This window comes from Microcaecilia unicolor, chromosome 7, assembly GCF_901765095.1.
Source record: "Microcaecilia unicolor chromosome 7, aMicUni1.1, whole genome shotgun sequence".
Lineage (NCBI taxonomy): Eukaryota > Metazoa > Chordata > Amphibia > Gymnophiona > Siphonopidae > Microcaecilia > Microcaecilia unicolor.
This window is the reverse complement of record NC_044037.1, coordinates 100,919,659-100,935,650: the sequence shown is the minus strand read 5'-3', so window position 1 is coordinate 100,935,650 and position 15,992 is coordinate 100,919,659. Positions and strand designations below refer to the sequence as shown.

General features: G+C 45.9%; 1 protein-coding gene across 1 annotated transcript in view; it reads left to right on the top strand.

Moving 5' to 3' along the window:
- The window catches only part of LOC115473840 (eukaryotic translation initiation factor 3 subunit C), a 97,801-nt gene that overhangs the window by 27,329 nt on the left and 54,480 nt on the right, over positions 1 to 15,992 (top strand). Inside the window, exons 2-3 of the mRNA XM_030208973.1 lie at positions 8,592 to 8,729; positions 15,597 to 15,662. Of these exons, the coding sequence (XP_030064833.1) occupies positions 8,629 to 8,729; positions 15,597 to 15,662 (167 nt within the window). The 5' untranslated portion in view covers positions 8,592 to 8,628. The remainder of the gene's footprint in view (positions 1 to 8,591; positions 8,730 to 15,596; positions 15,663 to 15,992) is intronic.

The window sequence follows — 15,992 nt, the reverse complement described above, 5'->3', positions numbered from 1 at the left end:
GGAACTGGTTCCCTCTTCTCCAGACACACACTGGCTGATATTCAAAACTATTAACCAGCCAGAGATGGGCCCTGGTGGACTACTTCGATGCAGTGGTGGCCAGAGGGTTCTTTTCATCAAGCGAGAATGAAGCTTTAATCTCACTAATCCCAAAACCCGGCAAACCTAAAGATCATGTAGAATCGTACAGACCTATCTCACTCATCAATGTAGATATCAAGATCTTGTCTAGAATACTAGCAAATAGATTGATGGTGTATATCCTGGGGCTGATTGGGGAGCATCAAGTGGGATTTGTTAAAGGGCGCCAGTCAACCAGACAGGTAAGCAAAGCCCTTCTGGCAGTAGCGTATAGTCAAACACGAAAAATCCCCTTCTACTGGTTAGCCTAGATGCGGCTAAAGCCTTCGATAAAGTCAATTGGGACTATTTGTTCCAAGTACTGGACTATATCGGGCTGAGTGGCTGGATTTTAGATGCAATACGAACACTCTACAAGAACAACACAGCGCAAATATTAGTTAATGGTACCAGAACCAGGCCCTTCCCAGTAGAACGGGGCACAAGACAGGGATGCCTCCTCTCCCCAATACTGTGCCTTCTGTATCTAAAGCCTCTTTTACGCACAATTTTGTTAGACCCTGATATAGGGGGAGTGGAACTACATGGGAACGTGATAAAAATACTGGCCTTTGCTGATGATATGTTTTTTACGCTCACACAACCAAGAAATTCAGTATCGCGTCTATTAGAAGTTTTAGATGAATTTAGTTTTTATTCAGGACTATAGTTAAATTTACAAAAGTCCCTGGCCTTACCAATACAGGAGGCGGTGCGGTCAGAATGGGAAGGGCTGTTCCCATTCGCGTGGGCGACAGAAACCCTCAAATATCTAGGGGTCTACATCACAAGGGACCTGAGCAGTCTATGTAAAGTAAATATAGACCCTCTGAAGAAACGTACGAATGAGGTTCTGCAGGGATGGCAGCGACTGCAACTGTCTTTAAGGGGGAGAATCACCAAGTACAATATGTCCATTTTTCCCAAATGGATGTATGTCTTCCAGATGATTCCGGCGACCCTGGGGTATACAGGGAGGAGAGGTGGCAGGGCAAGCGTGCACGCATAGGTCTGAAGAATCTTATGAGGCCCTGTGCAAAGGGAGGGTTGGGGCTGCTAGATTTAAAATTAATAGCAATGACATGTAACCTGCGACACCTGTCTGATTGGTTCCGCTCGAGGGAGTTTTTCTCAGGCACCAGAGTGGAAACCTCCTTGATGGCCCCAATGGGATTTGCCTATTGGTTACATGCCTCCTCTGGGGAGCTACCAAAACTGGGACCCTACAGGTTTATTTTGAATCCCCAACGTAAAACGTGGAAGCTCTTGAGCAAGGTCTACAACTGGAATAGAAAGGTCACATCTTTAATCCCTATCAAGGGTAATCTAGCATTTCCAGAAGGGGGAAAGTCAGCTTTTGTTTCAAAAATGGGACGCTTGTGGCATTAAATATTTGTTTCAGGTAGTGTCGGAGACCGGAAATATGAAATCCTTCCAGACATTGTGTGATGAGTTTGGGCTAGGACAGAAGGATTACTTTCCTTATATACAACTTTGTCATTATGTCAAAACACTGCCTACACTGGATCTCACGCAAGCCAAGTGGGAATCTTTCAACGAGGTACTTGATTTAGAGGCTCAGCTAAAAGTACTACTTCGATACTTCCATCATAATCTCAGAGACTCACAAGACACATTGGATTACACACAGGTGTCACAGCAATGGCACCAGGAACTGCAATGGAAACCCGATCCGGGACAGATCCAACAATGCCTGGCGAGCACATACCAAGTGACAGAGAATGTGACATGGCAGGAAATGCAATACAAATTCCTGCTGCGCCTATATATATCGCCATATAGAGCATATAAAGCGACGTTGAGAAGCACGGATGATTGCCCTAAGTGCGGACACGTTGGGGGCCTCCCTGGGACATATGTTCTGGCTCTGTGCGGGAGTGACTCCTCCTTTCTGGACGGAACTAGGAAAACAAATATCAAAAATGTGGAGGGTGCAGTGGAAACCAACACCAGGATAGCTTTTTGATGTTTATGACATACACGGTAGATCGCCAAAGGGACTTAAGGCCTTTGTGAAGTGAGCAATACTGATGGGCAAACGGAACATACTGCAATTATGGCTACAACCAGACTTGCCTGGAGTCCCACAATTGCGAGGAGCCATGATGCAATGTTGCATGTTGGAAAAGAAGAAAGTGGGAGATCTGGCTTCAAAAAGGGGAGACCAATTTTGTAAAACCTGGCTACCCTTTTGGGATACACTAACGCCTGTTGCGAGAAGCAGGATTTTGAATTGCTAAACGGATCACAAGGGGGGAGGGAGTGTAGTGGGAGGGTGTCAAGGGGAGGGGGGGGGACATAAAAGATGGCATATACCATATGACAATCGTTAAGAGCTTAGCAAATTGTCTGATGTTGTGATACAGTGGGGGAAATAAGTATTTGATCCCTTGCTGATTTTGTAAGTTTGCCCACTGACAAAGACATGAGCAGCCCATAATTGAAGGGTAGGTTATTGGTAACAGTGAGAGATAGCACATCACAAATTAAATCCGGAAAATCACATTGTGGAAAGTATATGAATTTATTTGCATTCTGCAGAGGGAAATAAGTATTTGATCCCCCACCAACCAGTAAGAGATCTGGCCCCTACAGACCAGGTAGATGCTCCAAATCAACTCGTTACCTGCATGACAGACAGCTGTCGGCAATGGTCACCTGTATGAAAGACACCTGTCCACAGACTCAGTGAATCAGTCAGACTCTAACCTCTACAAAATGGCCAAGAACAAGGAGCTGTCTAAGGATGTCAGGGACAAGATCATACACCTGCACAAGGCTGGAATGGGCTACAAAACCATCAGTAAGACGCTGGGCGAGAAGGAGACAACTGTTGTTGCCATAGTAAGAAAATGGAAGAAGTACAAAATGACTGTCAATCGACAAAGATCTGGGGCTCCACGCAAAATCTCACCTCGTGGGGTATCCTTGATCATGAGGAAGGTTAGAAATCAGCCTACAACTACAAGGGGGGAACTTGTCAATGATCTCAAGGCAGCTGGGACCACTGTCACCACGAAAACCATTGGTAACACATTACGACATAACGGATTGCAATCCTGCAGTGCCCGCAAGGTCCCCCTGCTCCGGAAGGCACATGTGACGGCCCGTCTGAAGTTTGCCAGTGAACACCTGGATGATGCCGAGAGTGATTGGGAGAAGGTGCTGTGGTCAGATGAGACAAAAATTGAGCTCTTTGGCATGAACTCAACTCGCCGTGTTTGGAGGAAGAGAAATGCTGCCTATGACCCAAAGAACACCGTCCCCACTGTCAAGCATGGAGGTGGAAATGTTATGTTTTGGGGGTGTTTCTCTGCTAAGGGCACAGGACTACTTCACCGCATCAATGGGAGAATGGATGGGGCCATGTACCGTACAATTCTGAGTGACAACCTCCTTCCCTCCGCCAGGGCCTTAAAAATGGGTCGTGGCTGGGTCTTCCAGCACGACAATGACCCAAAACATACAGCCAAGGCAACAAAGGAGTGGCTCAGGAAGAAGCACATTAGGGTCATGGAGTGGCCTAGCCAGTCACCAGACCTTAATCCCATTGAAAACTTATGGAGGGAGCTGAAGCTGCGAGTTGCCAAGCGACAGCCCAGAACTCTTAATGATTTAGAGATGATCTGCAAAGAGGAGTGGACCAAAATTCCTCCTGACATGTGTGCAAACCTCATCATCAACTACAGAAGACGTCTGACCGCTGTGCTTGCCAACAAGGGTTTTGCCACCAAGTATTAGGTCTTGTTTGCCAGAGGGATTAAATACTTATTTCCCTCTGCAGAATGCAAATAAATTCATATACTTTCCACAATGTGATTTTCCGGATTTAATTTGTGATGTGCTATCTCTCACTGTTACCAATAACCTACCCTTCAATTATGGGCTGCTCATGTCTTTGTCAGTGGGCAAACTTACAAAATCAGCAAGGGATCAAATACTTATTTCCCCCACTGTATGTGCCACCAATAAAAATTGTTACCAAAAAAAAAAAAACAGCCAGAGATGGGTCCTGGCCAATTAAATAGCATTTTAGTGCCTATCCATGAATATTAAGTGGGAGATAACTAGTTATCTCTGCTGAATATTAGCAGTTAGTGGCTAGCCATACAATCTAGCCAGTTAGATGTGGATATTCAGTGCCAAACTGGCTATGTTTAGCGGTTAAAATCAGCTGCATATCTAGCAGGTCTATCTTTTAACCACTAAGCACTTAATGGTTAGTGCCAAATATCAGCTTAACCGGTTAAGATGCTGTGGTCAAAATTGAAACCGGATATTCAGCCCTGTTGCTGTTGGGGCTATCACATTTTTAACAGACCCAAAAGCGAATTGCTGAATGAGTGGGAGGAAAAATATATTTTAGCACTCTGGAAAAATAAGACCTTAGAAAATAATCTCTCACTCTAGATGCAATCCGAATCCACAGTCCTAATATTATGCACACAATTCTTATACTTTATACTGAGAGTAAGACTCAAGGCTCTGATATTATTATAAAAAGGTAAGCTGATTATTATGCCATAGGCAGCAAATGATAATAGATGTACTCAGAGACAGTGAATCATGCTAACCCAAAATAATGGCAGAAGGGTGTAGATTTAGCCAAGAAAGCGCACACTCACCTAATCCCAACTTAGAATAACCTAACCTAAACCCCAGGCACTTATTGGCACTAAGGAGATAGCTGTTCAGACCTGACAGATGGTATCACTCACGAACACTGGATCAGGAAACAGCACAGGCACTTACTTGGTGGTAGATCAGAATCAGGAACACCGATACATGATGGATCAGGAACTCGGGTACTGGCAGCAGTTGGACTCCCCAACTGGGAAGTCTCAGGCAGTGATGCCAAAGATTAATGAGCCTTCATTGGGTAGCAAGGTTCGGAGCCAGCTGAGGGCTGTTACAGAGGTTGAGGAGATACCGTGCATTCCAGCTAATACCTTCAAGGAAGGGATCTTTATACCTTTCTTAGTGCCAGTTGGTCTGGCGCTTGATGATCTAAAGTTCCAGTAGTGACGTCCATGCTGATAACAATATAACACCTATAATTTGTTGTCCAGTTTTCACTTTTGGCAGACTGGGTGACTACTTATGCACCTCAAGGCCTCTGCATTAAGTCTGAAAATGGTCAGGTCTGTAAAAGTCAGTTTCATATTGCAGGCTAGTGCTGAATTGTAGTGCCTTATGCAGGGTTTTAGCCCTACAGTTGCCAGTTTATCGACATTGAATATCTGGTCTGAGCGCCGGAGTTGGGCAGTCATGACCAGCCTAACGCTGGCTGAATGTCTGGTGAGGGAGTCTATTCTTCCTCCATGCAGGCTTCAGCTTTTTCAAATTTGATAAGACAGAATGATAGCTCCCTTGCATCCAGACCTTGAATCACTATCCCTGATGGTATGGAAATTGAGCAGCCTTTAGTTTCCGTTCTGGTTCCACCAACACCTATTCAAGATATCATGGTGGCAGCAAAGAAACTTTACATCGGATGCACCTACCCATTTTAAATGGAAGGGATTTCCTAATTGGTCATAACCCTATTTGATGTTCCCGAAACACAAAGATCAATAAATGTGAACTCCTTTACATATATCCAGAAATGTCTTACAATATTTGCTTGTTAAAATACTATCATGTTTTTATTATCATGTTACCCAAAATCCTTCTGTAATACTAAATGTATGTTTTCTCATGTTGTCACCATTCATGATGTATTGTAAGCCACATTGAGCCTGCAAAGAGGTGGGAAAAATGTGGGCTACAAATGCAATAAACAAAATAATTAAAAAAAAAAAAAAAAAAAGACTACAAAAACTTCATCATCCCTATCACCTTGAATTGCAAACATCATAAGAATAGCCAGAAACCCAAATCGTTGGAACATTCCATGCTACCGATCCCAGGGCAAGCAGTGGCTTTCCTGTGTCTATCTCAATAGCAAACTATAGATTCTTCCTCCAGGACCTTGTCCGAACCTTTTTTTTTTTATCCCAGATACGCTAACCGCTGTTACCACATCCTCTGGCAATGAGTTCCAGAGCTTAACTATTCATTGAGTGAAAAAATACTTCCTCCTGTTTGCTTTAAAAGTATTTCCATGTAACTTCATTGAGTGTCCCCTATTCTTTTTTATTTTTGAAAGAGTAAAATATCAATTCTCTTTTACCCATTCTACACCACTCAGGATTTTGTAGACCTCAGTGATATCTCCCCTCAACTGTGTTTTTTTTTCCAAGCTGAAGAGCCCTAACCTCTTTAGCGTTTCCTCATATGAGAGGAGTTCCATTCCCTTTATCATTTTGGACACTCTTCTTTGAACTTTTTCTAATGCCACTATATATAGGGAGGAGTGGCCTAGTGGTTAGGGTGGTGGACTTTGGTCCTGGGGAACTGAGGACCTGAGTTCGATTCCCGGCACAGGCAGCTCCTTGTGACTCTGGGCAAGTCACTTAACCTTCCATTGCCCGCCGCATTGAGCCTGCCATGAGTGGGAAAGCGCGGGGTACAAATGTAACAAAAATAAATAAATAATATATATATTTTTTGAGATACGGCGACCAGAATTGAACGCAGTACTGAAGATGAGGTTGCCCCATGGAGCAATACAGAGGCACTTTAATATTCTTGGATCTTATTTACCATCCCTTTCCTAATAATTCCTAGCATCCTGTTTGCTTTTTTGGCCATCGCCTCACACATTCTCAATTAAGGTACACCTCAGCTCATTCTCAGCCTATCATGTCCTCATAGACAGAATTCCAGCTTCACAGTGTACAAGTGCTTCTAGATTACATAAAGGAGCTTCTTCATGTCAGGCTACCAGTACTGGATCCTCATAGTCCATTAGACCTCCGTCATCCTTACAGCTCTCCTGAAACCGCCCTTGGAATCTGTATCTCACTTGAAAGGTATACTTTTTGTCACTTCGGCTAGAAGAATTGATCAACTTGTAACATTGGTTGCCTATGAACTGTACACTTGGTTAGATCATAACAAAGTAGTTCTATGTACTCATCCTAAATTTTTAACAAATATAATGAGTTCCATATGAATGGAGAAATAGTACTTCCTATGGTTTATCCTGAACTACCCAAGCACCCATGGAGAAGTTCCGTCACACTATAAACTGTAAGAAGGCTGTCACATACTATGAATGGAATCTATCGTAAAGTCTGTGCAGTTGTTTGCCTCCTCAGATCCTAATAAACATGGCATTTCAGTTGCCAAATGGTCTATTAGCTCATTGACTCCTAGGTTCAGTAGTAAAGATAAACTTTTTTGTGATAACAGAGCCACTGCTACTCTTGAAATTTGCTTCTCTGGACATTATATACAGAACAGGTGGTCTTCACTTCGCATTTTTTGCTTCTTACTTGTGATTGGACCAGTTTTCCATCAGAGAGAGTTCCTTTCATCAAGCTATACTGTCTATCCTGTTTCCAACTTCAGCAACTCTCAGATTATCTGTGAGTGTGCTTCTCCTGTATAATGGACAAGGTTGTAACTGCAACTAGAAATTTCCCTCTGGTGACTTGGATTTCCTTGCCCTGTTTTTCTTTTCTTGATGTTGCTGGAAAAGGACCTTCCTCTCATCTGTAAAATGTAGCTTTCAATGAGTTTGAGCCAAATAGTGCAGAAACTCCTGCACTGGTTTTGTAGTCTGTCTTTTAAGCCCACCATGTGAGTTCTGCTGCACACAGCTCAAATTCAGAGTTGTGTAATGCAGAGGAGAGACAAGGGTCAAGGTATATGGCTGGCTTAATGGAGAATCTGGGGAGTTGCTAGTTGGGGGCATTGGTTGTGAGGAGCTGCTAAATTGTTTGCTTGGTAGTGAGAGCTATTTGGGGGAGGATAGCGATGAGAGCTTCCAGGGGAGTGAGGGCTAGCTGGCACAGGGTGGTCAGTTGGAGGAGGATGAAGATAGTGGGGAGGAGACGGAAGACTATGAAAGGGAGGGGATGAGAGAGAGAGTGCAAAATAGAGTGGTGGCAACAAGATGGAGGAATGAGACAAGTCAGAGTGATGAAAGGGTTGGGCAGAATATGAGAGAGATGAGGTGGTAGATGCGAGGGACAGGGTGGGGAAGGGCACTGCTGGCTTTCAGCTGTCTGTTATTTGATTTTCTAAGCATCTTACCTTAGTAAATTAGTCACTAAAGAAGCTATGGTAGACTGTAGCAGGAATCTATTTGCACACTTTAACCCTAAACCAATCTTAAGCTTTGTTGGAGACACATTTGGCAGAGGGAAGGCTGAAAGGTCTAAACTGGTAGTTCCTAAGATTTTGGGCTAGCTAAGTTTAAAGAAAAAGCCAAGGCCTATTCTAAGTGATCCAGATTTGCCTCTATCAAAGTCACGATGTTGGGCTTGATAGTTAATTGTATGTTTTATAATGTCTTTGTGGTCCAGCCATTGATAGGCTTTTGTGTCTGTTTTCTTCTTTAGGTGCCTGTAAAAGTCCTGAGAAGCAGAAACTGCTAGGATGTCGCGTTTCTTTGCCACAGGCTCTGACAGCGAGTCAGAATCTTCACTGTCTGGCGATGAGCTCATTCCCAAGCCAGCTGGAGGCACCTATGCTAAACAGTGAGTGCTGCTCTGGATCTGGTGGGGGAGAAATCTTCTAGAGCATGCGGCTTGACAATTTTTTTTAACTTTATTTTTATTATGTGATTAATATATACGAGCAAGAACAAACACATTCCTTGTCATCAAGCAGATGAAGCCATTACGTATGGGTTATGTCCATCAACCAGCAGGGGAGATAGAGAGCACTCAAACTTTCACAGTGCCCTCTTGGCCAGCTAGCTCCACTGCCTCTTCAGTATTCTCTATCTCCCCTAGCAGGGTGGCTGCAGCTTGTTCGAGCTCCAGAAAAATCTGCCGGGAGGTGGTTCCTGGCTTGCCAGTTGTTAACCGGGGTGTTGGAGGCTATAGCAGCTTCACTTTAAAGGCACATAGGTTAGCCCTTTCCCTGCCTTACCCATACCTCTGTGGATGTGGACATATTGCCTTGCTTTCCCTGTCCTTACCCACCAACAGTGGATGCAGGCATATAGGTTCGCCCTTTCCCTGCCTTTCCCACTCATCTGAGCCTCCGGAGTCTTCAATACCTCTGCTTTCCTCACAGCTTTTTAAAAAAAAAAAAAGAACAGAGGTTTTTGACCTGATTTTCAGCAGGATCGTAGTTGTACACTAGATCCTTTGAGGTAAGAGTGTTTTCCAACTCCTCCGGGGCGATTTTGGCGCGAAACTGCCATTTTGGATTTTACCGCCGTTTTTCGGCGATGGCTGCGGACAATGTAAAGCGCTGTTCCACTTGTGGCAAGTGCAAATCAGCAGCAGGGCTCTGTAAATCGTGCTGTACTGGCGTAGGAGCCGGCCCGAGCATGGCGAGCGATGTTTCTTCCCGATCTGAGCTGGCAGCGGGCGCCATTTTGCTTACACCGCATGGCGCGGCCTCAGTGGACACGGAGAGACCTGAGCCGGGTGGGGCACCTCGAGATGAGGTTATTTCAGGAGTGGCTGGCACCGGACAGGATTTGGGTGCCCAGGGTGAGATTTTCTCCCCGGATTTTGTGCTTTTGCTGCATAAAGCATACATGATGAAAAGAGCCCTTCCTCAGGGGTCGCCTGAGGCTTCTATGATTGCCCCCCCCCCCCCCCCCCCCCCCCCGATGGATTCTGGCCTGGGACTGCCCAGTGAGGCTTTTTTCCTGGATGCTTGGCCTAAAGATAAGCGCAGAAGGGTTAATTCCCCTTCAGATTGTGGTGCACCTTCCCCCCCCCCCCCCCCCCCCCCCCCCCCCCCCCCCGTGGTCGGGGTGTGAGGATTCAGAGAACTCTTGACAGACGTTCTTGGTCTGAGGAACCAGAGTCAGATGCGGATTTACCACAGGATCTGGATGATCCCTCCGCGGTGAGGATTTTCCACCGTGATGAGCTGCCAGCGCTTATTTCAGATACCCTGCAGGCCCTCTCGATTGAAGATCCTGACAGTGGCATGGCCTCCTCGGGTAATCCCAGGATGGCTAGTACCAAGAAAGCTGCTCGGGCCTTCCCTTTGCATGACTCCATCCTAGAGCTTGTTTCAGCTCAGTGGGCTGACCCCGAGGGACCTTTGAGAGTTTCCAGGGCTATGGGGCAGTTATACCCTCTGCCACGATGGAAGTGGTACCCTGGGCGAGAGTGCACCTGAGACCTCTACAGTATTCCCTACTCCGGAGATGGTCTCCTATTTCTCAGGATTACCAATGCAGACTTACTTGGCTCCCTGCAGCCCGATTCAGCATGGAGTGGTGGCTCTCGGACAGCATGCTGCGGCGAGAAATGCCGCTGACGCTCCCCGTTTGGTGCCTAGTGGTAACATATGCCAGCCTGAAGGGTTGGGGCGCACATTGCAAGGGGAAGCATGCCCAGGGTCTATGGACACCCGAGGAGTCGGAGTGGTCCATCAACCGCCTAGAGTTGAAAGCGGTGTTTCAGGCGCTTCTGGCCTTTCAAGTGACCCTGGAAGGATTGGCTGTCAGAGTGATGTCGGACAACACGACAACGGTGGCCTATATAAATCGACAAGGCGGAACACGGTGCAGAGCACTAGCCGCGCAGGCCGAACTGATTTGCCACTGGGCCGAGCTGCATCTTCAGTGTCTGTCGGCAGCTCATATTGCAGGTCAGAGCAATGTGCAGGCCGATTATCTGAGCAGGCATCAGATCGATCCAGCAGAATGGAATCTGGCAGACGAAGTATTCCTGCAGATCTGTGCCAAATGGGGCAAGCCCGTGATGGATCTAATGGCGACAAGTGCCAATACCAAAGTTTCGTGCTTCTTCAGCAGACGGAGAGATCCTCGCTCGGCGGGGTTGGATGCCTTGGCTCAACCCTGGCCTCCAGGTCTACTTTATGTGTTTCCCCCATGGCCCTTGATAGGGCGCCTGCTCTTGCGGATTCGGCTGCACCCAGGAGAAGTGGTCCTCATTGCCCCGGATTGGCCAAGGAGACCTTGGTATGCAGACCTCCGACAGATGCTCCTGGAGGCTCCTCTGCCGTTACCTCTGGTACCGAACCTGTTGACTCAGGGACCGGTAGCCATGGAGGACGCCGGCCGCTTTTGTCTTACGGCTTGGCTATTGAGAGGGCGCAATTGAGGGATAAAGGTTATTCCAATAAAGTTATTTCCACTCTCCTGCAAGCCCGCAAGCGGTCCACTTCCGTGGCTTATGCCAGGATTTGGTGCCTGTTTGAGTCTTGGTGTGCTTCCAGAGCCATTGCTCCAATGCGGGCTCCTGTCTCGCCGATTCTGGACTTTTTGCAGGAAGGTGTACAAAAAGGCTTGGCCTATAATTCCCTGCGGGTGCAGGTGGCAGCGTTGGCCTCCCTTCGTGGTAAGGTGGAAGGCGTGTCTTTGGCTGCTCACCCAGATGTGGCACGGTTTCTTAGAGGGGTGCTTCGGCTCCGACCTCCAGTGCGAGCACCCTGTCCAGCTTGGAACCTGGGGCTAGTTTTGAAAACCCTGCAGGCATCTCCTTTTGAGCCGCTTCGGCGAGCATCGGAGAAAGATTTGACACTGAAGGCCGTTTTTTTGGTGGCCATTACCTCGGCGAGATGGGTGTCAGAGTTCCAGGCGCTGTCCTGTAGAGACCCATTTCTGCAATTTTCAGAGTCCGGAGTCACGGTTCGGACCGTGCCTTCCTTTATGCCTAAGGTGGTTTCAGCCTTTCACCTAAACCAGCCCATTTTCTTGCCCTCTTTTTCAGAGGAAGAGTTTCCAGAATCTTTTGGGCAGCTGCACCTTTTGGATGTGCGCAGGACTCTGCTGCAGTATCTGCGAGTTACTAACTCTTTCAGGACTTCTGATCATCTGTTTGTTTTGCTATCCTGTTCTCGCAGAGGGTCTCCAGCGTCTAAAGCCACTATTGCCCGCTGGCTCAAAGAAACTATCTTTTCAGCTTATCTGCTGGCCGGCAGCGTTCCGCCTGTAGCCTTTAAGGCGCATTCTACTAGAGTGATTTCTTCCTCTTGGGCTGAAACTGGAGCACTCTCTCTTCAAGAGATATGCAGTGCAGCAACATGGGCTTCTAAGCTCTCCTTTGCCCGACATTACAGGCTGGATGTGGCTGCCAGGAGGGATGCGCGTTTTGGTGCACAAGTGCTAGCGCGTGGTGTGGCTTGTTCCCACCCTATCTAGGGATTGCTTTGTTACATCCCATACGTAATGGCTTCATCTGCTTGATGACAAGGAAGGGAAAATTAGGTTCTTACCTTGGTAATTTTCTTTCCTTTAGTCATAGCAGATGAAGCCATGAGCCCTCCCTGTATGATTGTCTGTATGCTGTGAATCTGTTTTTCAGGTTCTGTTCTAATTTCCTGAAGTTCCTTCCTTGGGAGAAAGTTGGAAAACAATCTTCAGGATTCATGTTCAGTTTAAATTTAGGAGGATGTGTTCATTCCTTCCAGTGTGTTGGGAGGATGTGTGATTCCTTCCAGGAGGCGCGTGTGTTCCCCTCCACTTATACAATAAGGAGGATGAGTTTATTCCCTCTAGGAGGATGTGCATTCCCTCCTTTATGAGTTCATGCCCTTGTGATGGGCCATCGTTCGCTGTGAGGAAAGCTCTTGTGATTCCCATTGCGGTTTGCCATACTGCTGTGGAAGCTTCAAATACTGAAGAGGCAGTGGAGCTAGCTGGCCAAGAGGGCACTGTGAAAGTTTGAGTGCTCTCTATCTCCCCTGCTGGTTGATGGACATAACCCATACGTAATGGCTTCATCTGCTATGACTAAAGGAAAGAAAATTACCAAGGTAAGAACCTAATTTTCCCATATTTCAATTAATCAAAAACCCACAATGTAAAGCATTTGGTTGCTGCAAGTACCTACCCTAATACAAAAACAACTAAACTGATCACCATTAAATCCCCCACCCCTTCCCGCCATTATTGGAACAATTGAAGAAGGAAATGATTTACCACCACCACCCCCCCCCCCCCCCCTTAGATACTCCATCTCCTAATGCCGCAGTAAGTAGATCATAAACAATGCCCAGCGCCCAAAGTTTGTTTTAAACTTCTAAACAGCAACATCCAGCTTGATTAAATTGACCTCAACAGCAACTGTTTTCACAAGAGCCACTCAGATGTTGGCTCGCCCATCTCGTCATCAGTCAGATATAAACATTTCCTTTATGATACTCATATTATCCATTCAAACTCTTTTAAAATATTTTTAACTTGTTAGCTACTTAGCTCAATGTTTGGTGGGACCGTTCACCGACTTGTGTCATGTTTCACCTGGAAGTTGCCTCAGGGTTCAGTCCAAAGGGTTGCTTCCACCAGCCTACATATTCATTCGTTGAGCTAGGTAGCTTGTACATTAGGTTTTGTTTTTTGCTTTTGTTTGTAAACAAGTTAAAAAGAATGTTTGAAGGGAGTTTGTATGGATAATAAATTGAGTGTCATAAAGGAAATGTTTATATCTGACCGATGAGGAGATGGACGAGCCAAAAGTTCAGTGGCTCTTGTGAAAATAGTCACTACTGATGTCGATTTAATCATGCTGGATATTGCTGTTTAGAAGTTTAAAAAAAAGACTTTGGGCGCTGGGTATTGTTTATTATTATATTGTGAGCCCCCACTGTAGTAACTGACCGTTTTAACCAGTAAGTAGATCAGTAGTTACCCAACCATCAGTTCTGAAATGTTTTTCACCGGCTGTCAAAGAACCACACGTGATTATATTTAAGTGCACTTGAACAAAATATAATCTCAGAACCACACATCCATTTTGCCCAGAACCACCCTCAAATCTGGGCATAATGACTGCTTCTATTGAGCTGCAAGGGCCATCCGTGCTGCCACAATGCCCAGTCGTAATAACATATCTTCTTCCTCGTCCAACCCAGGCACAGACACATTCAACAAATCCACCTCTAGAGAGGGGGAAATCTGCTTCTGTAAGATTTGAGAGAAGAGGATATAAATTCTGTCCCAGTGTCTCTTCTGAAAAGTTTACACAGTCGTACTGGAGTCAAATACCAATGTAATAGCATCTTGCACCCGTTTTGCACAATAACAGTATCTATTCCAAAAGACCTTGTCCTGCGCCGAACCTCCCACTCAGACTCTGTGAGACTCTTCCCCAAGTGGTCCTCCCTGTTCCTCATATATTTGTTTCACATTTAAAATTTGCAAAATAGCCCCCTTTTCTAATGTAGGCCCAAGCAGCTTCTCAAAATCCATCTTCTGTTGGGCCAATTCCCTCAGCATACCAGAGTGTTGCAAATAATGCTTGATTTTGTAAATGGGGGAAAAGATCGCGAGGCTACAAATGATACTTATCCTGCAGTTCACAAAATGGACAAACATCTCTGGAACTCTGGTTTACGAACTGCCCCACACAGATTAAAGCTGGGTCTCCCTCAAGCAGAGCTCCTCTAAATTTTCTTCCAGTCCTATGGGACTGAAGAAAAGTACGGAACTTGTCAAAGTGGGGCCTTTGCACAGGCACCAAGGCTCCACCATACTGAAGTTCATTGCCGGTACTGAGCTGGGCATGTATGAGAGAGAGAAACAAGGGGTGATGTTGGGATTGGAGGAGGAGGGAGGATAGAGACGGGAACCGGGGCACATGGATTGTGGGGCAGGGAAGAGAGGGGAGCTGGGGTACATGGAAGTTTGGTGCAGGTAAGGGAGGGAAACTGAGGCACATGGATTGTGGGGCAGGGAAAAGAAAGGAAAACCGGGGCACATTGAATTTTGGGGCAGGGAAAAGAAAGGGGAACAACTGTGGTACATGGCTTGTAGAGTAGGTAAATGGAAGGGGTTAGGATGGAGAGAGATGGTGGAGATGGGGAAGAAGAGATTTAGATGTATTATTTTTCTAGTCCATCCTTATCCAGAACAGATTGCAATAAAACATCCCATAAAAAGTCAACAAAAGCAAAAAGAAAAATCAAATATATTGCAGTCCATCAAAAGCCTTAAACAAGATGAAGACCATATGTGGGGGGAATTTTGTGTGTGTAGGACTTAATGTGGAGGGAGATAATTTTATATTGGGGGATATTTTATCTTGAGAGCGAGGAAATTTTATGTGTGCGGCCCCCTAGGGATAGTGCTGACATTCATGCAGCCCTCTGTGTAAAAAGGTTGCCCACTCCATTCTAGAGCTTGAGATCAGTATTCCGCTCATATTCTCATTGCTTCTATCTCTGACTCTATATAGCAATATAACAGCCACCTTCTAACTGCCTCAGCTTTTTCCATGTACACAAATGATAAATTTTAAAAAAGACCAGGGGCTCAAAAGATGAGAAGTGAAATAAGTCTCTGTTAAGATATTTGTTTTAATGACAATGTGGCAATGCAGCTAAAATGTAAGGCATCTTTTCTTAAGTCAACTACATAGTTTTGATGTATCCATTGACAAGAGTAATGCTTTCCTATCTATCCTTAGGCCACATCTACTGAGTGATGATGAGGAGGATACCAAGCGTGTTGTGCGCAGTGCCAAGGACAAGCGGTAAGGCTACATTGGCAGCAATGGCAACCAATCCTGCCTATGTCTTAGTAGCAGAGCATAAAACAGGGGCGTAGCCAGACAACAGATTTTGGGTGAGCCTAGGTAAGAAGTGGGTGGGCATCAAATGTTCTTCCCCCCCCCCCCCCCCCCCCCCCCCACCACCACCAAAAAAATATCTCAGCTGGCAGGAAAATGCTTTATTCCACCTTGGCAGTCTGCAGCAGGCATGCACTGAAAACTGAGCATGTGCAGGTGCCAGTATTGTGGAGAGCAGAATTTTGTTAATATCAGGGAAAAGTCTTCAGCTGGCAGAGCTTGGGATCTCCACCA